This window comes from Chlamydomonas reinhardtii, chromosome 3, assembly GCF_000002595.2.
Source record: "Chlamydomonas reinhardtii strain CC-503 cw92 mt+ chromosome 3, whole genome shotgun sequence".
Classification (NCBI taxonomy): domain Eukaryota; kingdom Viridiplantae; phylum Chlorophyta; class Chlorophyceae; order Chlamydomonadales; family Chlamydomonadaceae; genus Chlamydomonas; species Chlamydomonas reinhardtii.
The window spans coordinates 2,417,874-2,437,736 of NC_057006.1; the positions used below are offsets into that span (position 1 = coordinate 2,417,874).

The window sequence follows — 19,863 nt, forward strand, 5'->3', positions numbered from 1 at the left end:
CATTTTTCACCCCTTACAAAAACCCCCCTTGGCAACTTGCGAAGTCACCAAAATCGGGCAGGAGGTTCGGATCACTTGATGTGTTCGGATCCCTGCGCAAGTTGCCAAATATGGTGAAATTTGGCATGCAAGATGGGGGGTACAAAACGTGTCAGAAGGGGGAATCACTGACCCCAGACTTCAGCGGATCCCTCCTAAAATCTTATGAAGCATGGCGGACACTATCCATATGGATTCTGTGAACTCAGGGGGGTGAAATATTATGCGGGCTGGGCGAACAACCCGCGTGTTTGTCCGCACAGGAGGGCAAGCATGGACCAAAACGTGTCCAAACCGACATGCGTATTCAAGCCGGCCGACTAGCTAAAGCTTCTATTGTATATGTGTATAACGTGAAGCAAGTAGACAGGGGCTCAGATTAGCCTGTCTGTCCGCACATTGAAAGCATGTTGCCCTGGAGGGCACGAATTCCAGCATCCTTTGCTGCCGTCGATTTATAAAGATCGGCGGATGTTGTAAAACTACTTATTGAACGAAGAGGAGGCCTCCTCGCGATCCCGACTCCAGGTCACGACTAGTCTCCAAAGGGTTGCTTTGAGCCTAAATCGCACGTTGGAAGACTTTATGATTGCTAAGCGTTAGATTGAGCCTTGTCTCGGAGCTACAGGGTCCGTTGGCGCAAAGCATTTAACATCTATTTGCACGATCGTCGGCAAACGTTAATGTCTACTGATATCTATGATATATGTAGCATGTGAAAGCCATTGCAACTTGTCCGAGCAGCTAACTCGGCCGCATGAGTGAGGGGAACATATGCAGACCCCTCGGCATGGTGCCCCCCCCGTGTGCCCCTCCCCCCGCCGCACGGGAAAGGCCGTACGGCACCTGGGACACACTCGGACTGTGAATCTGACACGACAGGCGTGTTCTCATCCATGCATTAATGTAGTCCACACGTGAAGCGTGTCTCGAACACTTCGCCATGAGTCTAAGCCAGGCCACCGATCGCCGCAGCCCACCCCTGCCGCAGCCCCACTACGCAGAGCGGCGCTGCCCAAACGCGTATCGCACGGACGTAAAACAAGGCACCGCAGGCCCTAGGTCGGCGGACCCCTCCATCTAACTAAGCGCCATACAAATGCCAAAGAGAAATACATCAACACAAGGACACCTCACCAGCGCCCGAGTACCAAACCACCGCTCAAGGCGAGGGCGGCGGGCATCCCAGATGATCAGGTAGGAGCAGGAGCAGGCAGTCACCAACGTCTAGGTCCTTCGGCCGACGAGATAGTGGTTTTCCCTCGCTACCGCATGTCTTCCATCCGAGGCTGCAAGCGTCTGCCTCACCTCATGGACATAGCCGGGGTCGATTTGTACAGGCACGGCCCGCCATGCGTCCAGGCGCATCCCGCTATCAAGCACAATTACATCAGGCAGCAACAGCAATAAAGCCTACCCCACACGTGCCATGCTACGCTCGCCAGCAAAAGCTGCTAACCAGGCACCGGCCGGGCCTCAACCTGCGCGCCCGCTTGGCTTCTCGGGCGGCGCCATGCTCTCCTCCTCCACGTGGCCTGCCCCTCCTCTACGTACACTATGCACGCCACTGCTGGGCCCAGGGCCGCCTTCTCGCTCCGGCTGATTTTGCCCTGCCGCCAAATTGCGATCGATACGCTTGACCAAACACACCTCGACCGAAAACCGACTAACAACCAACTGCAACCGACCCCACAAGCCACACTATTACGCAGAGCCTGCGCGGATGGCCATCCCCGCCTCATAGTATGCATGGCTCTGTGTTTGACATGGCCTCGTACGCCACCGTCCACCAATGCCGCCATCACCACGCGGGCAAATACGACAAGCCGAAAAGGGACATTCCGATGGGAACCGTTTTCAGCCCGAACAGAAACCATCCTGATCCTGATTGGCGTCGGACTTTCCCAAACGCTTCGGTACGCACATGGGTCCCAGCCAAGCGTGATCCCCAATCATTACGCAACACTCTTAACTGAGTCCTGGGCACTGCGGACTGCTGCACAGCACTTAAACACGTGCCGAGCATTGAGAGGTAGCTCACAAACCACAAATTGAACCTGTAAAAGTACAAATTGGCACCTCCCATACACCGCGCCCCCCTCCATCACCCGCCTGCGGCTGCTGTGGCGGCGGCGGACGGCGCAGCGCCGGCGGCCGGCCAATGCCCATGAGCGCCAGCATCAGTAGCAGGCAGATTTGGTTCGCGGTGGTGACATCGCGGTTTCTGCAACCAAGCACTTTGTGCGGCGTTGAGCCAATGCACTGCACGTACCCATCAAGACATACCGAGCGGTATCGAGATCCAGCATTGCAGCAAGTCACATTAATATGAGTCCATGCATAATCGAGTCCATATGTGCGTTCAGCTGGTAAATGAATCTTAACGATGGCAAGAACCTCAGCATCTATCATGGCCGTACATTTGCGCGCCGGAAGTATGAATCGCCACAGCCATGCCCACTGCTATGCAATATGCAGTGCCTCTTCCATTCCGTTTAAGCAATCATGCTTCTCACACAATTGTCACGCATGTTAGCATGCCGCTTCTACGGACGACGGTGCCGTGTCACGTGCTAGACGTGCTCCCTCACGAGCAACAGCTCTTTGACCACCTCAGCCGCCTGCATTAAATAAAGGGAAGCAGCAGGAGGCGGGCAAGGTGGACAGAGTTGGTTAGTGAGCGCGCTGCTGCTTACCAATCGGACTAAAAGCCGAGACAACTTATTATATTCAGTATGATAGTATGACATCGGTGCCATAAGAACAGTGCCGGGCAAGGGCAGGGCGTCTGCCCTGGTGAGAGCTAAGCCGGTCTGTCATCCGGGCTACAGTACTTTTGCTGTCCACCGTATGCTATGCGCCCGCACAGCTCGCATTTTGTACACACCGCGGGGCGCCGGCGAGGTGTTGGTTCCCAGCACTGAGCGATGAGCTTCCGCAGCTTTCTCGAGCAGCGGCTCTCTGGAATGTGGCTGATGGGGAGCCGCAGTCCGCAGTGCACGCTGTAAGCCACGGACACCAGTGTGACGTCCTTCCACGGCTCCTCCCCAGTGAGCATCACCCACAAAAGCACGCCGAAGGCATAAATATCCTGCAAGGTTTGGACGTACACCAGCACACTAAGCACAGTGGAAAGGTGGGTTCATGCGTGTGACACGTGAGACAGGGATCTTCCCCATCGGTCCCTTGTGGGCCTGCTGCGCGATGTGTTAGAGGATACCAGCACGAGGTGCAAATGATTTATGCAGATACACAGGACGCTGCATAACAACTGCCTTCGATAGCATGCAGGTGCTGGTGTATACGGTAAGTCATTGCCCAGAACTAACCATCTTGTGCGTAAGTTTGAAGTTGTTGACGTCAAAGCACTCTGCATGTAGCACAATGGACGGGGAGCAAAGACTGTAAGAGTCAGCACCACGGAGTCAGCACCACACACCGTCATGCGCTTGCTGAATACGAGCACCACAGGGTGACATGCACCACAGCGCGACAGCCGCTGTCCCTGAAAAACATTCCGCACGCGGCCCACCTGGTGCCATGTACGCCGGTGTGCCTGCCTCCGGATTGGCCGTCTGCAGGGTCATCTCCGCGATCTTGGACAGCCCGAAATCCTGTCCACAGCACAATCATCATTATCCAAGAAGCCGACCCTATCGGAAGAACCTGCTCCTGTGCACTAGCGACGCTAGCGCCCGAGCTCCGGCACTCGTGGCATGCACGTACCGCGAGCTTGACGATGGGAGTGTCCGACTCCGGGTCGCTAATGAGCACATTGGCAGGTTTCTGGTGTGAAAGGGTCCACAACAGTAGTATGTGAGGTTCAAAAATAAATGTCTGGAGGAACTTAATGAGGTTTAACACGACACGCATCAACCATACCGTATGTGAATCGTGCATCCAGTATGTAGATGTGGCGGCAGTCTGGGCACTACACTCACCAGGTCGCGGTGGAGTACAGTCGGGTGCAGATACTGCGTGGCGAGGGCGTGGGCATGGTTCAGAGCAGCATCAATAAGCACAGGTGGCAGCAGGGGCGCCTTCGCTTTGCAGAGGGTTCCTGAGGATGCGGCTGACACAGTCTCGATCAGCGAGCCTCGGATGCCCTTGTCCGGTTGGTGCTATTCTGTCTGCTCACCTCCAGCCCTTGCGCCACCTGGATGGCGATGTGCAGCAGTTTGGGCAGCGGCAACAGTTGCCCTGGCATCTGGCCTTTAATGAGGGACTCCAGGCTTGTGTCCATCAATTCCATCACCAGGCACAGCTTGGGAGGGGCCAGGCACGCCGCCAGCAGCTTGCAGATGTTTGGGTGATCGCACCTGCCCATGACCTAGGAGCCCAGGGCACATGCAAGGGAAATGCCTAAATGAGAAATGCGTAGCTGCTGAAGAGTTGCTAGGCATGGCACCTGGCTGCTCATTACCCTCGCACAGTCGGCCTTGCCAAACGTCTCACCTCCACCTCCTGCGGGAGTCGCCGCAACGGGAGAGAACAGGGCAGGCGGGGGGAGTCAGCAACTCCACACGGGGTACCAGGTGCACGACAGTTATAAGACGGCCGTTTAGGACAGTGCAAAACCAAAAGCAGGTTGTGTCAAGCTACAATCCCCTCACATTGCAACGCCCCTCGCCCTCCCGCACACACGGCCCCACGTGCCCGCAGTTGCACCTGCAGGAACGACGCCACCAGTTTCCCCGTGGGCACCGACAGCCCGTCGTGTAGGTCCAGCGCCTGCTTCACAGCCACCCGCTGCCCCCGGTACCGGCCCTCCTGCACGCGGCCGAAGCTGCCCTTGCCCAGCTTAATAGGCAGCAGCTCCACCACCTCCACTTGGACGTTCTGCTCCTCACATGCTTCAGGCAGGGGCAGGAGAGACACGGCAGCGGCTGGAGTGCCCGCGGCCCGCATGCCCGCCATCGCTTCTGCATCTACTGGCATAGCAGCGGCGCCTTGCGCGGCCCCCGCTGCTGCGTCCTTGCCTGCTGGAGTAGACGTTCTAAAGCCTTGCGCAAGGAAATGGAGCCCGAGGGCATCGCTGCTGCGTTCAAGCAGCAGCGTTGCAACCCTTGACGCGAACCCCCCCGTCGGCACGGCAGTGGAAGTATCATCACCGGCGGACGCTGGTGCTCCGCTGCTGCCGCCACAGTACGCAGCAGACTGCACTGTGCCTGGTGTCCCCCGTGATGTCCCGTGACTCTCTGTGGCTGCTGCGGCTGTTGTGCTCGCCCCGCTAACCACTGCCGCCGGCACGTTGCCCCCTGAGCCTGTGCGCGGAACCACGCCGCCTGCAACGCCGACAGAACGAACCCCACTGCCGGGCCTGCTCTCTAAGGACATGGACAGTGGCACCGCTGTAGGCCCGGAGGTGGTTGAGGACGCACCCTCGCCAGCTGCCCGCGCGGCAGAGCTGCTAGATGGCACTAACGTCACGTTCGTCGTCAGCAGACCCTCGCGATAGGGCGCGGCCCGAACGACCAGGTCATTCAGCTGCCGGCCGCTGAAGTCTGATGGGTGCGCCTGCAGCCCGGATGCCTCGTGACCAAGGCACGTTGTCTCAGCTGAGCCACGTGTCACACCTGCAAGCAGACGCAAGCGAGGCATACGGTAATAGTTCAGGGATGGGTGATGACCCCTGCACGCATCTGCATACCACATCGCACCTTGCAGCTGGCACGCAGCAACTCTCAATACCGCAGTAAGCGTTCCTGAACAGGTAAGGGAACCCAACGCTACTTGTGCCTACGTGCCTAGGAACCCGCCCCCGCCTCCTCATTCCGCCGCGTAATTACCTGTCTCGGGGTTGCCCACGAACCCTTGCGTGGCCAGTGATACTGTAACCACATGTTCGGCACAGTTCCCCTGTCGAGCTCGCTCTTTTACACCACTGTGATGCGCCACCTGCTCCTGCAGGCTTGCACTTGGTTCGCTGCTGTTGGCATGGCCACCAGCGGACTTTGGTTGGCCTTTGTTGTCATTCAGCTGCCGAGATGATTGGGTTGCCCCGTTGCTCCGCCGCCTGACATACCACAGGATGGCCCCGACCGCACCCACCAGCGCCGCGGCTCCCAGGACCCCTGTAAGGGATGGAGGAAGCAGCATGGATACGAGTCATGCGGGCGGGCGCAGTGTGATAAACGCCACCCTTATTGGTCAACACGTGCACCCGACCGGTTGTAGACACGGAATACCCACCTCCCACGATGGCGCCCACCAGCACCGCCGTACTGCCGCCTCCTGCGTCTGAGCTGCCGTTATCTAGCAACCCGGCTGGCCCTGGGGAGGGCGTCTGGAAGCCTGGCGGCACCGACGGCTGCTGCTGCTGTTGCTGTGCCAATATCGCGGCCATTTGCGCGGAAATGGGCACCGGCGGAGAGCCGCGCAGTTGGCGGTATGTGTAGACCAGGCAGCCTGCGTGATCAAGAGGGGACCATGGTTGGTGAGTGCCTCCACTTCTTAATCAAAACCAACGGCAAAGGCGGACAGCGGAGAGCGGCATTTCCTGCCACAACCAACATCCGCCCCGCAAAGCAGCAGGCAGCTTTCGTCATGCGCCATCCACGCCTTTTTCCGTGAACTTTGCAACATGAATGTATTGGCACCCGTGCAGCAACGTGGCACCTCTCTGGAGCCTGACTGCCCGAGTGGCCGGTCATCGATACTGCTGACTCGGCTCGTTATCGTACATGGGCAGGGCTGGTCTGTTTTGAGACCTGGTGTAAACGCCGACAGCAACTCACCGTACGGCCCAAGCGATGTGATGCACTCCTCCGACAACAGCTACGGGGAAGTACATGCGCATAAGGTCAATTTTAGTCAGCCCGGGTAATTGGTCAGCCATAACTGGAGCTCCCTGCTGCAAGTTGTGCGATGTCCATGTGTTTGTTACGGTATGGTTTGTGCATGCACTGACCTGTTGGCACACCAGTGTGCTGTTTATGAAGTGGATTGTGACATTGTTGGGAACGACCGTGCTGTCAGTGGCCTGCAATAGGGCGGTAGGTGGAGAGTACTGGAGCATTACTGAGCGCTAGATATGCCCTGCTACAACACCTAGCGTCTGTTGGAGCGTGCACGGACTCCCCAGCTAGCTTTCCCCCCGAAACCAAAGCGCAAAGCAAACTGCTCACCGAAACATCGCCCCCAGCGAAGGCAACGTCTGTGACCAAATAAGGAGATGGAGAATTCCACACGGGGCACATGCGGCAATTATTGTCCTGCCAATATGGACATTGAACCCCCCCAAAAGTACTGCACCACCGCGCAACCCCCGCCTCCGCCCATGAATGCACTCTGACGATGCCCGTACCTTTGTACAAGTCTCTGCCCTGTATGCAGTGGCGAAAAACCAGTGTGTGGGTAAACCAGTGGGTGGGAGCTAGCACGGAAGACAATGATACGCGAAAGCCTGGCCACAGCTGCATCACGCACGCGCATTCCTTCTACTCACCGGGAACCAGCAGCGATCCAGCAGTGGGGCAGCAGAGTCATTAACGCACGGTTTGCCAGGCGGATCCGGGAGCATCCACTCAATGTCTTGTTGATCAGGGGGCTCCCACACTGGTCGCTTCGCCGATAGAACATTCTGAGTAGACAGGAAGTGCATGAGGGACAGTGCTCGCGTGAAAATTGTCATATGTGTGGGAACACCATTGAGTACGTTTAGCACGCAGCAGGCCCTTGCTTGCTCCCCGCCGCCACGTCCTACCTGCTTGCGCAGCTCGAAAGGCAGGCCAACAGCTGCAGGCGGGACGTTCCGCAATCATTCGTCAGATTTATGCCCAACCACACGACGCGCAGGACTGGCCATGGGTTGTATGTGTGCACAAGTACATGCTGCTATGCATGCCGTTCGTAGTGGTTAGTAGCGGCTGGCTGACTGCGCACACATACGCATGTATGGCTGTTCGCAGGTCGCCTGACCAGCCGTCGCCAAATACCCATCCAGCATCCACCCTCAGGCAGCCAGACTACGCGTGCCTGTCACCCTCCAAGCTATTGCCCCTTTCCCCCATATGAAGAGGTCAATTGACGGTTTCACTCGCACGCCTGCTGCGTGGCCCTAGAACCCTGCCTCATAGCACGATTGAGCTTGTGAGAGGCAACGCTTTAGGCTACACATAGTAGCCTCCGCCCGCCCCCCACCTGACATTCTGCGTACCTACCGAGTATAAGCATGGAGCCCTGCATTAGAATGCGGGTGCTGTTTGGTCCAAGGGTTGGCGCCTTGGAAGGGGCGAACATGTAGAAGTTCGGCGCCTGTAAGAGGTAGCGTATGGAGGCCGACCATGCCGACACGAGCTGTTCAGTTGAAAGTGGCTGGTACGGACGCGTCAATTGTGCCGACACGAGCTGCTCACACCGAGAGCCAAAGGCACGCACGCAGTGGTTGCGCACCTACCCAGAAGACGTTTCCCTACATATGTACCTCGTGTGCACACATACCGTAGGATGGAACTAAGTACGGCTTTCACCCGTGATAGAAGCAGAACGCACGGCCCACCGTGCTTAGACCTAGCCATGCTCACCCGTGCAGGACTATCAGTGACAAAGTATTGGATTGCCACGTTGACCAAAGCGAAGGTGCTCCCCGGTTCCAGCATGATCTGTGGACATACAGCGGTGGGAACGTGTCAGTCATCACACACGGACATCATACCATGACACGCCAATTCAGGTCCTAGCCGGGTCTTCAGTATAAAGCTGCTGCAAGGAAAACACGCGCCTGGGAGCAACACGAGGGCCGCTGCCCCATACACAAATTCCAAGCATATCGTATTGCTGCCAGAGCAGCTAGTCCATGTCCCGAGGCTGCGTCAGCAATGCTGAGAACGCGCACTGAGGACTCACTTTTTGATAAGCGAACAGCAGGATCAAGGGCGGCTCGGGCAGGGCAGGACTGCCCACCACACTGACGGTGCGGTTGAGCCGTATGGGCGTGCTCACACCCTGAAACACATCCTCCGTCAGGGCCAGCAGCGGTGCCTCTACGAGCATCTGAGAACACACAGGGCACCCGTAAAGCGCTAGAACTGGTTGCGCGCCTGAAACGAGGCGCGCCGAGCTGGAAAGCATATTAATGTGTCACCCGGTCGAACAAGGAGTCACGACCAAAGTTGTTGCAGAAACAACCGCGACCTCTACGCCTACATACCTGGAGAATGGTCTCATCCCTCAGCGCTGCGACGAACTGAGTCGGATTGAATACCGAGAGTGTCCGCGCCTGAGAGTGTCCGCGCCACCCGACACTCAAAAGAGCCAAAAGAACTATGTGAGCGCCGTAACTCATAGTGTCCCTGAGCGCAGATGTCAAAGACTTGAAGGAGTTTCACTAGGAGTTTCACAGCCTTCCGCTGACCATTGCGGGAGTAGAACTGATCCTGAACGCAATTTATTCGTGCATTATATCATAAATGTGCCACAGCCGCAAGGAAGCAGCATTTTCAGTAAACAAGCATAGAAGGCCCAATTTTAGTCGGTTCACATGAGTATGCGAAGAGTATTATGATTGTGTATCTCTGCGCAGGGCGCAACAGGTAGCAGTTCTCGCCAAGGGACGGCCGAGGTGGACTTCGCTTGAGTTTCGCACGCTGCCGAGCAGACTTGGTTTAAAAAGAATTCCTGACAGGGATTGACGACGTAACTGGAGGATGGGTGCCATGGATTGGTCAAGCTCATCCGGCACACACAGCCACCATGTGCCTCATAGGAGTTCGGATATCGCGAGTTCAGAAGCCCCGCGACCGTCCCAATAGCACTACATAAAGAATAGTATGGTGGTGGGCTCACGTGGTGGGCTTCGGTGGCTTGGACTCAGGGCTGGGTGGGTGTGCGCAGCCGTGCCTGTTGCTGTCAGGGTTGTGTCAATGTGGCACCCGTGCCTTGTCGCGTGTGTCTTTATGGTTACATGAGTCTGCAGATTTTAATAGCTACGGCTTTGCACAGAAGTGACTCTGAGCAAGAACACCGGCAAGGACATATGACATCTCTGACTATCCTTCTCAAAACGCTAGTGAGCGTGTGTCCATTATTCACGAGAGGTACACACATGCGGTAGCTACAGTTGTCTGCGAGGAATGCGCTTCGCGGGGCTTGGCGGGGCGACGCGCAAAGAGCAAACTCGGTGCGGCCTGCATGCAACAAAAATTGACGGTTTGCACAGCATATGCAACACTTTGGCAGCCTATGCGAGGTCTTGGTGGGTTTTTGGCAGGCCCCGCTGTTCGCCTTGCCACGACCTCCTTACGACCCCTCTGCAGCGATGAGCTCCTGGAAGCCGTGCGCGCCGAGCGTGCTGCTCGCAGCGGCGCCAAGGCCAAGGCCAAATCAGCCGTGGTCATCCAGCGGGCGTGGCGGGGCCATGTGGCGCGCCGGCAGCTGCGGGCTGCACTGGTATCCGAGTGGGCGACGTCGTTTGGGCCCCTAGTGACCGCTCCGACCGCCCAGATAGCGGCCGCCGACGTTGCAGGTGCCCAGCCTGTGTTCATGACGACGAGTCCATTAGGCATGGCATGGGAGCATGCCGCTACGGCAAGCCAGGGGATGGCATTCTCCATTGACGTGGGGCGATGCGGGGCGTTGCGGCGGAGGGGTACTTTGTGGTCGGTGGTTGCGAACCGAGGTCCATGCGATGCGTGCATGCCGAGATGCCTCGCCTTAGACTATATGGATTGTACTGGTGCCTTGACATCGCCCACCCAGGCAAGCTCCTACCGCCGTTCCTGTTCCTGCTCAAGCCGCCGCCGACGCCCGCGGCGGGCAGCAGCGCCGTAGGCGGTCCAGGCAAGAACGCCGGCAGTCGTGTGGCTGGCGGTGCTGCTGCTGCAGCTGCAGCTGCTGCAGCGAGGGATGTGGTGCTACTGCCGCCAGCTGGCAGCTCCCTGTCCAACATGATACGCGGCACACTGGCGCTGCTGCTGCGCACCTGCAGCGCTGCCAACCCACAGGACAACTACCTGGCACTGGCTGTAGCAGCAGGGGCACCGGGCGGGACGCCAGGCGGGGCGGCTGTAGCAGCTGTGGCAGGAGCCAAGGTGCGTGCGGCCAGGTTCAACCCGGGCGCCTGCACGCTAGAGAATGCAGGAGAGGCCCAAGCTTGGGCAGCAGGGACCTGGTGCGTGGGCGGCATCACGGCATGAGCCTTACTCGGCTTGAACTGACTGCGCCCTTCCTGGCGTGACACCGCCCTGCAGGCGGCCTGGACGGACCAGGCATGGCGGCTGCTGGTGACCTGCTGCCGGCTCGTGTGCGCGCCGCGGCAGCCCGTGGGCGGCAGTAGCAGCAGCAGCACCGGAGGCGCGGCGCCTGCGGCTGCTACTGCCGGGGGTGACCCCGTGGTTGACGCCGCGGCGCTGCGGCTGGCGGCGCTGCTGACCGACGCAGCGCAGTGGAAGATCCTGGCCGCAGGTGTGTATGTGAGTGTGGGGGGCGGCATGCAGATTTTGCTACTGAGGTACTTGGCAGGCAAGCGACACGCACCGTGCGGACATGGATCACCAGGTTGTGTTTGTCTGAAGTGGTCACATTGACAGGGTTGTAAAATCTGGTGATGTAGTGAGCTCTCGGCTGCATGCACCGTCCCATGCACCGTCCCATGCGCAGGTCCGGGGCCGCAGCGCTCAGCCGCGGAGGCGTCGGCGGCGCAGCTGCGCAGCCGCCTGGCTCTACAGCCGCAGCCTCTTTTCGCCGCCCTCGCACGCCTACTAGCCGCACAGCAGGCGCAACAGCAAGCGCAGCAGCCGCAAGCGCAGCAGCCGCAAGCGCAGGCTCCGTCGCCGCACCAGCAGGGGGCGCAACAGCTGCAGCAGCAACAGCTGTCACGGTTGCTGGGGCTGGTCTTGGCGGTGCTGCAGTCAGCCCTAGACCTCGAACAGCGGGCAGCCGCCGTCACAGCTACAGCCGCCACAACCGCCACAGCACCTCCTCCTGGCAGTAGCACAAACAACGGTGGCGGTGGCGGTGGGAGTGGCAGTACTGCTGCGTTGGATGCGGAGGCGGCACAGCGCTGCCTGGCGGCGTTCGCTCAGCTGGTGCTGGTGGCGCCGCAGGCGGTGGCGCTGGTGCCGGGGGACATGCAGGCGCGGCTTCGGGAGCCACGGGTGTTCGCGGCGCTGTGTCGGTGCGTGCGGCAGTTGCTCAAGTCGCGGGCGCTGCGGGGCGCCCCCGAGGTGAGGAGGCCTGAACGGAAGGCGTGGGGAGACCTGGTGTGGCACGCCTGTAAGCAGCAGAGCGGGGCGGTAGGGAGGCGGCATTTGTTTAGCATGGCTGCGCGCATGCTGGTGTAGTGGATGGGCTTACCGTCCGCACTTGCCTTGCTCAATGAGCGCTTGTAAAGTCTGTGACCAAGTTGGGGACGGGTATGGCTACCTACCCTTGCACGCAGGCGGGCTGGTGCCTGACGAATCTGCTGCAGCTGCTTCTGGGCCCCCACATGCGGGGCGGTGTGCTGCCGGACGCAGCCACCGCAGCAGTCCGAGGCGGCGGCACTGACAGCAAAGCGGCGCCCGGTGCTGTGTGGGTGCTGACGCCGCCGCCGGATGCGGTGTGGGGGCCGGGCGGCGAGGCGGCAATGGAGCTGGCGGAGACGGCGGCTGCGCTGATGGCACACATGGCTTCGAACAAGTGAGTGTGCACCGGCCATAGGTCTGCTGTAGATTATTGGCAGGAGCGGCTTGGCACAGAAGGCTCATGGTTTTACCAGCTGCCGCAGCGGGCAGCTATCCCCACGTGTACTGCACTTACGTGTGTCTGCGGCTCTGCCTGAAAGAAAGGGTTGCGCGCTGTTGGGCAATGCAGGCTGGTGGCGACCGCCGAGCTGTCCGCCGCGGTGGCGGGCCTGTGGCCGCTGGGCCAGCGCGGGCTGCTGCTGCCGCTGCTGACCGCCCTGGAGGTGAGCACTTGCATTTGAGTGGTCCTCCACTCCTCCGTGACATCTGCTGATCCGTCACAAGCCGCGCCTGCTGCTGCACCACGTGCGCGTCTTTGAGTACGCTGCTTCCTGCGGCCTGAAGTGTGCAATTGTTGCATAGTGTTTATGCGGATGTCTGTTTCTCTGCTTCTGGTGTCGCTTGGTTCACAGGTGCGGCTGGGCGGAGTGGAGAGCTTCACGGACTTGTGTTGCGCCGCCATGGACCTGGGAAGCAGGTGCGGTTGGGGGAGGTGGGAAGGGACTGTGGGCTTGGCTGCGTGTCTGCCTGATGGCTGCCGTATAATGATACCAGGCCGTGGCTTATGACAGGTTCGGGTAGCTTCTGCGGCAGGGTGCAGATGCCGCAGCGTGGGTGGAAAGCAGCCGGAAGGGGCAGTGCCAACTCGTCAAACTTGATGGTCGCCGTTGTGACTGGTGTGGCTGCAGGCTGGCGACCGCCTTTGCAGACTCAGACGTCAGGGCTGCAGGTGAGGTTCACAACCGCCGTTTGGGGCCATTGTTCGCGATCGGCCGTGGTGCGAGAGGGGCCGTGGTGCGAGGGCTGCCGCATGCGTGCCGTGTCACCTGCACCGCCTTGTCCCGGAGCGCCGCCGCATGTCAAAGATGCCGGCAGACCTGCTGACGCCATGGCCGCTTCGCTAATGCCACAGGCTTCCCCAGCGTGCTAAACGCGCTCGCCTTCTCGCCAGCCCTGCTTCCGCGCCTTTGGAAGTGGTAAGTGCGCCAGCGAGGAAGCGCCCCGATGCCGCCCGCTCTACCAACGTCACTAGGCAAACATGCCTCAGCAACATACCGGCAGCGCGCGCGGCATGTTTGTTGCTGGCTAGCGTTCCTCCTAGAGCTAGACCGGTTCTGTAGGTGTGAGCGTTGGTGCATGCGTGGAAATCCCCCCCCCCTCCGTCCTTGCCCCCCCCCCCCCCTTCAGGCTGTGCTTTTCCTTGGGCCTGCCTCGCGAGTGCCCCGCCGCCGCCACACGCGGCCTGGATGTGGCGGCTCTGGCGGGCGGGTACGCGGGTGTGGCGCCGCGCAAGGCCCGAGTGCTGGGGCTGTTCTGCAGGTGAGGCGGCCCTGGGTGAGGGGCGGGAAGCGAGGGAAGGGGCTCACTGCCTCAGCCCAAAGCAATTGCCGAAGCCCCGGGGTCCGGTGGGCGGAAGGGGCAGGGCTGGCATTGTCTCGCGTTGCAAGGCAAAGCCGCCATTCAGTGGATCGACTCCAGCCAACACACCCTCTGCGCCATGCATGCAACATGTGCGCGTGCTGCCACGCACCCAAGCCGTCCATCTCCTACCGCACACACACACACACACACACACACAGTCTCTCTCTCTCCTTCTCAAACACAGAACCTCGCCTCGGTCCCCCCCCTGGGCTTTCTGGTGATGATGGGACGTTTCCGTTGGGCTCGGGCACATAACTTATCCCCCCAAATCGTTCCGTTCCCCATGCACGGCTACCACGCCAGGGTGTACGCGCAGCTGCTGCTGGTCCTGGACGACGGCGAGTTCTACGACCTGCAGCAGCCGCTGGAGCTGGCGGCGAGCCGGGCGGTGGGCACCAGCCTCAACAGCCTGGTGTTCCACACCTACCTGCCCAAGGTGCGTGTGTGTTGGAGGCACATGGGACTATGGGAGGCGGTTTGGATGCCTGGGCCTGGCGAACAGGGGCGGGAGGTAGCGGGCTAGAGGAGCGGACTCTGCACGTGTTTAGTCATCCCCACCCGTGACCACCGTAACGGAGAGCTGGAGGCGTAGATCAACAGGATGATGGTGGAGGGCGTGGTACCGTACCAAGAGGTTGCCCCTCATGGACTCTGCCCAAAGCGCTCTCACGTACCCCGGGCGTTGCTTAGCATCCGCCACCACCCATCTCCACCCCAACACATCCAACGCACCCGCCGCCGCTGCAGCCGCCGCCGGACGGCTCCCGGCCGCCGCCGCCACCGGCCGAGGGCGACCCCGCATACGCCCTGTTGGTAGAGTGGGCGCCGCGGCTGCTGCGGGCGCTGTACGAGCGAGACGTACGGCGGCCGTACTGCCAGTCGCTGCTGTGGCTGGCGCCGTACACTGAGATGTTCGGGACGGAGGACCAACCGCCGCCGCCGCCACCACGTGAGTGCTGCAGTTGCCGTACGGCGAGGGGAAGTGGGTTGCCCATGGGGGTCTGGACGCGCTGCATGCAGATGGTATTTGTTGTTGTCGTGGTCTGGTCGGCGGCACCCGCCACCAGTTTCAATATATCTTGGCTGCTGGCTGCTGTATCCAGTATACATAGCTGGCAGTAACGCGAAGCTGACTCAGCTCCTGGACGCATAAACCAATGTACGTGCAGCCCGGCGCCGGCCGGCTGATGACGACGACGACGACGATGATGATTTCGACCCGTCCGCCCCCGCCCCGGGGCCCGACCCCGCCGCCGCCCGCATCGGCCCCTTCACCGCCGGCACCGTGCTGACGTCACTCATGTACGGAGGCACAGGCGGCGAGGACGACGACGAGGGGGCCCGTGGCGGTGGCGGCGCAGGCACGTCAGGCGGCAGCGCGGCCGGCGGCGCGGCGCCTGCTCTGCAGGTGGGTTTCCAAATGCCGTTCTACCGTATGCTGTATGCCGTAACTCCGTCAGGCTCTGCGCCATCTTGTGTGGCCCAGATCACCATGATTGTGTCTTTGTGTGTGCAGACCAAGGCCGGAGAGGGCTGCCGCCCAAGCAGCATGGCTGCACTTATGAAGGCAACACCACAGGTGGGCTGGGCCCGGCGTCTTGAAGATAGATTTGCGGACCGTGGCCAAGCAATTTCGAACCTACTGCCACACCTACACCTTGCTCCGCGTTTCGCACATACCACCGGTACCACCGCCACTACTGCCACCACGCCGCTGCTGCTGCAGGCCGTGCCCTTCTCCCGGCGTGTGGACCTGCTGCGGGCGCTGCTGGCGGAGGACAAGGCGCGCGGGCGGTGGGACCGGGCGCCGCACGCGGGAGGCATGCAGCCCATCAAGGTGCAGTGGGGCGAAGCGCGCGGGGTAGGGCAGGGTGGAATGTGGGCCGCGGATGACCGGGGGACCGTGGAGAGCAGCTGGGGAGCAGGAACACCAAGGGCTGGACTTGCATACCACGTTGCGGGCAGGAACGCACAAGCACGGAGACGGAGCGGGGCTCGCAGCAGGCGCTTGGCAGCGTTGATACATGAGTGCGAAACCACCTGCGTTTGCACAGCACACCGCTGCGCCATGGCCCTAAGGGGGTTGCTCATGGCTGGCCCCTGTGGTCGCAGGTTACCATCCGGCGTGCCAGCCTGATTGAGGACGCATATGCGGGCCTGGCGCAAGCGGGGTCCGGCCTCAAGGCACGACTGCAGGTGGGAATTGCATTGTTGGTTTGGGGTCACGCTCATGCCGTAACATTGAGAACACCTCTGCAAAGCGTGGCTCCATGGCCGCCGAGCTTGGCTGTCGCGTGTGCTTTTGCCCTTTGCTTTTGGCTCGAGCAGGTCACGTTCATCAACGAGGCCGGGATGACGTGAGTACCGTGAGCGGTGTTGTGTGCGCCATTGTTGCCGCGACTGGCACAATTACAACCAGTACAACGTGCGTGTCCACGTCCAAACCCTTCCCGTATGCTCGCATTAACGCACCCCCGACGCACCTCCACCGCACACAGGGAGGCGGGCCTGGACTTCGGCGGCCTGCAGAAGGAGCTGCTTGAGCGAGTGGTGTCGGCAGGTGGGTGACGCGAGTCTCCACTCCTTGCTTGCACAAACCTCCTGGCGCATGTGTAGATCATGCAGCGTAAATCCTCTACACCAGTAATCGCACATGTCGTAGTAATCGCACATGTCGTACATAGGTCTCGACGCCAACTACGGGCTGTTCACCTCCACGCCTGACGGGCTGGCATACCCCAACCCCGCGGCGGAGCGCATCCCGGGCGGCCTGGCACTGCTGGAGTTCATGGGTGCGTGTGTTCGTGCGTTCACGGCTCCATCCAACAAAGCCATGCGAACTGCCTTGGTGTGATTGGGACCATGAAGCCTAGGCCGCTACGCCCGCGCCGTCTAGGCAGTTGACGCCCAAAGGGCCTTTCTGTTCACGGTGCCGCTCACACGAGCCCTTTCCTTATCTACATAAACGACGCGGCGCGCCCACAGGCCTCATGTTCGGCAAGGCGCTGTACGAGGGCATTCTGCTGCCCGTGCCCTTTGCGCACTTCTTCGTGGCCCGGCTGCAGGTGCGGGCGGCGGGCCTAGGCCCTAGGCAGAGGCAGGCCGCAGTCACAGCACGAAGCCGCAGTAAAGGTAGACGGGAGCCAAGGCCGTGGCACTAGGCGGAGCTTTCGACCAACTAGCGAGGACGGGACAAAGGCGGCATCTCCGCAACTCAGCAGCAGCTGCACACCATATTGCCTGCCTGCGACCGCCCCCCTCCTCCCGCTCGCCCTGCTGCTCCACGACGCCTCGGCCCTCATCCCATAAGTATTATCGCTTGCAACTAACGCCTCTGCCTCCGCTCGATTTCGTTGGTTTTGGTTTAGCTTGGGCTGGTGTTTACAACTCCCCCCTCCTTCCCCCTTCTCCCCCTCCTGCCCCTGACCTGCTGCTCGCACACTGCCATAGGGCCGCCAGCCGCTGTTTGACGACCTGGCCACTCTGGATCCGGAACTTCACAAGAACCTGCTCATGGTGCGGACTAACCGAGGACCGAGGAGAACTGCTATGGAGGGTCCTGCAGCTTGGTGGCTGTGGGGCACATCCTAGCTTGCTTCTCTGTCCGCTGTAAATCCATGACCTTGCACTCGCCCTCCGTGCTCACCATTGGTACCATGCTCTCGGTACCCCTTGCCCGTTTGTGACGCACGCAGGTGAAGCGCTACGAGGGCGACGTGACGGACCTGTGCCTCAGCTTCAGCGCCGAGACAGACTACTTCGGCACACCCGTGCACCACGAGCTGCTGCCGGGCCGCGGCGACGAGCCCGTCACGTGAGTTCAGGATTTATGGCACTTTGTGGATTTACGCATACACTGTGCAGAGTGCCCATTGTGTTGAAACGCATGTGGAGGGGCGTGGGTGTGGTTCACGAAGGCATAAGGCAAGCAGTGCGTGCAGAGTGCGTAAGATGTGTGCAGATGTGCGCCGGAGGGCTGTACGTGGCTTAGGAAAGCATGTGCAGGCTACTGTGTGCTGACACGGAGGCAGTGTGCGTGTTTACGCCCATTCGCCGCCCCATCACTTGCACAACCCGCATTTTCCCCCACCGGCCGCAGCAACGACTCGCGGCTTCTGTACTGCCACCTGCTGGCGGACTGGCACCTCAACGGCAAGCTGGGGCCACCCGCAGCCGCCTTTGCACGCGGCCTGTTCAACCTCATTCCACAGGTGCGGGGCGGGGCGGGGCAGGGCAGGGCGGGGCGGGGCGGGGCGGGGCGGAGCAGGCAATGCGAATGCATGCATATTTTCGCGCAATTGGGTGGAGGCCAGGCACGTGACTCTTGCTCGGTGCTAGCTGGTGCCCTGATAGCTTGTCAGTTTGGGGCCGACGGGCGTGCGCGCTCCACACGCCTTCGTCATCCTAAGGCATACACACATCATCATCATCATCATCATCATCACCATCATCATTGGCCCTTGCCCCTTGTGCTTTCCACGCCATCCACGCCCGTACAGGCGTCCTTGCGGCTGTTTAACCCGCGCGAATTTAATCAGCTGCTGTCCGGCGCGGCGGCGGACGGCCCCGGCGGCGCGGGTGTGGCGGCCCTGGACGTGGCGGACATGCGGCGCTATGCAAAGTACAGCGGCGGCTACAGGTGAGTGGGGACTGAAATGTCCTGGTGCCCGCAGCTTTCCCTTACTTGGCTCCCACGTGCCTCACACCCGCCCCTGTGCCTCCATGCGCTGCTCCCACACCCACACAGGCACGACTCCACCACCGTCAAGCTATTCTGGCGGGTGGTCGCCGAGCTGACGCCCGCACAGCAGGCGGCGTTGCTGCGCTTCGTGACTTCCTGCAGCCGCCCGCCTCTGGGCGGTTTCAGATACCTGCAACCGCCGCTGACGCTGCACAAGGTGTGTGTGGGTAAACGGGGCAGTGCGAGGGGCGGGTTTGGCTTGACTGTCTTTATGTCTTGCGTATGGCCCGTGGCCCATAAGGCACATTGGTGAAGATGGTGCACATCCTGCTTGCCGGCAGCTGCGTTGTGTGCAAAGCCCTTCCAACCCTCGCGCCTTTGCCTCGTTGCCGTCTTTCCATCCACCTGCTCCTGTTCCACGCGTCCTATCCTTACCCCACAGGTGGACTGCGACGCGGGCTTGTTCGCGGCCATCGGCGGTCGTGACGTGGACCGCCTGCCCTCCGCCTCTACCTGCTACAACATGCTCAAACTGCCGAACTACCGCCGCGCCGCCACCCTCAAGGCTAAGCTGCTGTACTCCATTACCTCGGGCGCGGGCTTTGAGCTGTCGTAGAGAGAAGGAGGGGCGGCGGGAGCTGAGTAGAGGCGGGGAGTAGCAGGGGTCGTAGGGGAGAGCGTGAGGGCGGCCGAGGTTCGGGCCTTGGCCGCTGGCGCGCGCGCGGGTCGCGTAAAGGCGAGGCGAGTTGTTCTTTAAAGGGTAGGCATTGATAATGTCATCGGTTTGCTTCATGGTCGTAGACGTCGTGTAGGAGGTGTGTGAAGAAGTGGAGTCGAAGGTGGTCGGGCTGACCAGAACCCTAGTTGGAGTTAGGACTGCCCTGGCTGGGTTGTCATGCGAGTCAATTTCACTGCTGGAGAACGGCCCACCCCAAGCAAGTCGGTTCATGAGTTCCGTGGATAGGTTGTGTAAGGTACGCGACCAGTGGACGCGTCGACATGAGGGAGAAACAAAGGGCAACAAAGGGTAACGCATCTTGGTCCGACTCCATGCGCCGT

General features: G+C 60.7%; 2 protein-coding genes across 2 annotated transcripts; one reads left to right on the forward strand and one right to left on the reverse strand.

Moving 5' to 3' along the window:
- Positions 1-927: 927 nt before the first annotated feature.
- CHLRE_03g159150v5 (uncharacterized protein) lies at positions 928-9,617 on the reverse strand. The gene is made up of 21 exons (XM_043060663.1): positions 9,191-9,617; positions 8,887-9,033; positions 8,565-8,642; positions 8,202-8,295; positions 7,745-7,776; positions 7,487-7,621; positions 7,346-7,364; positions 7,167-7,195; positions 6,950-7,021; positions 6,777-6,816; positions 6,232-6,447; positions 5,829-6,113; positions 4,708-5,615; positions 4,495-4,503; positions 4,178-4,369; positions 3,981-4,013; positions 3,766-3,825; positions 3,572-3,653; positions 3,369-3,409; positions 2,927-3,130; positions 928-2,660 (listed from the first exon to the last, which is right to left on the reverse strand). The coding sequence occupies exons 1-21, from the start codon at positions 9,323-9,325 to the stop codon at positions 2,613-2,615; spliced, it is 2,859 nt and encodes a 952-aa protein (XP_042925792.1). The 5' UTR covers positions 9,326-9,617; the 3' UTR covers positions 928-2,612.
- Positions 9,618-9,937: 320 nt separating this feature from the next.
- CHLRE_03g159200v5 (uncharacterized protein) lies at positions 9,938-19,839 on the forward strand. Its single transcript, XM_043060664.1, has 27 exons — positions 9,938-10,159; positions 10,296-10,504; positions 10,738-11,069; positions 11,229-11,442; positions 11,638-12,203; positions 12,419-12,657; positions 12,832-12,925; positions 13,115-13,179; positions 13,391-13,431; positions 13,615-13,678; positions 13,890-14,021; positions 14,427-14,559; positions 14,871-15,072; positions 15,293-15,531; positions 15,640-15,702; positions 15,850-15,960; positions 16,236-16,319; positions 16,452-16,480; positions 16,622-16,683; positions 16,808-16,915; positions 17,109-17,188; positions 17,574-17,639; positions 17,819-17,937; positions 18,223-18,334; positions 18,623-18,762; positions 18,871-19,021; positions 19,247-19,839. Exons 1-27 carry the CDS (start codon positions 10,113-10,115, stop codon positions 19,418-19,420), a joined length of 3,876 nt encoding a protein of 1,291 aa, XP_042925793.1. The 5' UTR covers positions 9,938-10,112; the 3' UTR covers positions 19,421-19,839.
- Positions 19,840-19,863: the final 24 nt, after the last annotated feature.

Coding starts and splice junctions, on each gene's coding strand:
- CHLRE_03g159150v5 (XM_043060663.1), bottom strand. CDS start 9,325: ATGAGTTACGGCGCTCACATAGTTCTTTTGGCTCTTTTGAGTGTCGGG. Junction 3,826..3,980: donor CTGTACTCCACCGCGACCTG/GTGAGTGTAGTG, acceptor CTTTCACACCAG/AAACCTGCCAATGTGCTCAT. Junction 2,661..2,926: donor CACCTCGCCGGCGCCCCGCG/GTGTGTACAAAA, acceptor TATTTAATGCAG/GCGGCTGAGGTGGTCAAAGA.
- CHLRE_03g159200v5 (XM_043060664.1), top strand. CDS start 10,113: ATGCGCTTCGCGGGGCTTGGCGGGGCGACGCGCAAAGAGCAAACTCG. Junction 16,320..16,451: donor GCCTCAAGGCACGACTGCAG/GTGGGAATTGCA, acceptor TGGCTCGAGCAG/GTCACGTTCATCAACGAGGC. Junction 16,684..16,807: donor TGAGCGAGTGGTGTCGGCAG/GTGGGTGACGCG, acceptor TGTCGTACATAG/GTCTCGACGCCAACTACGGG.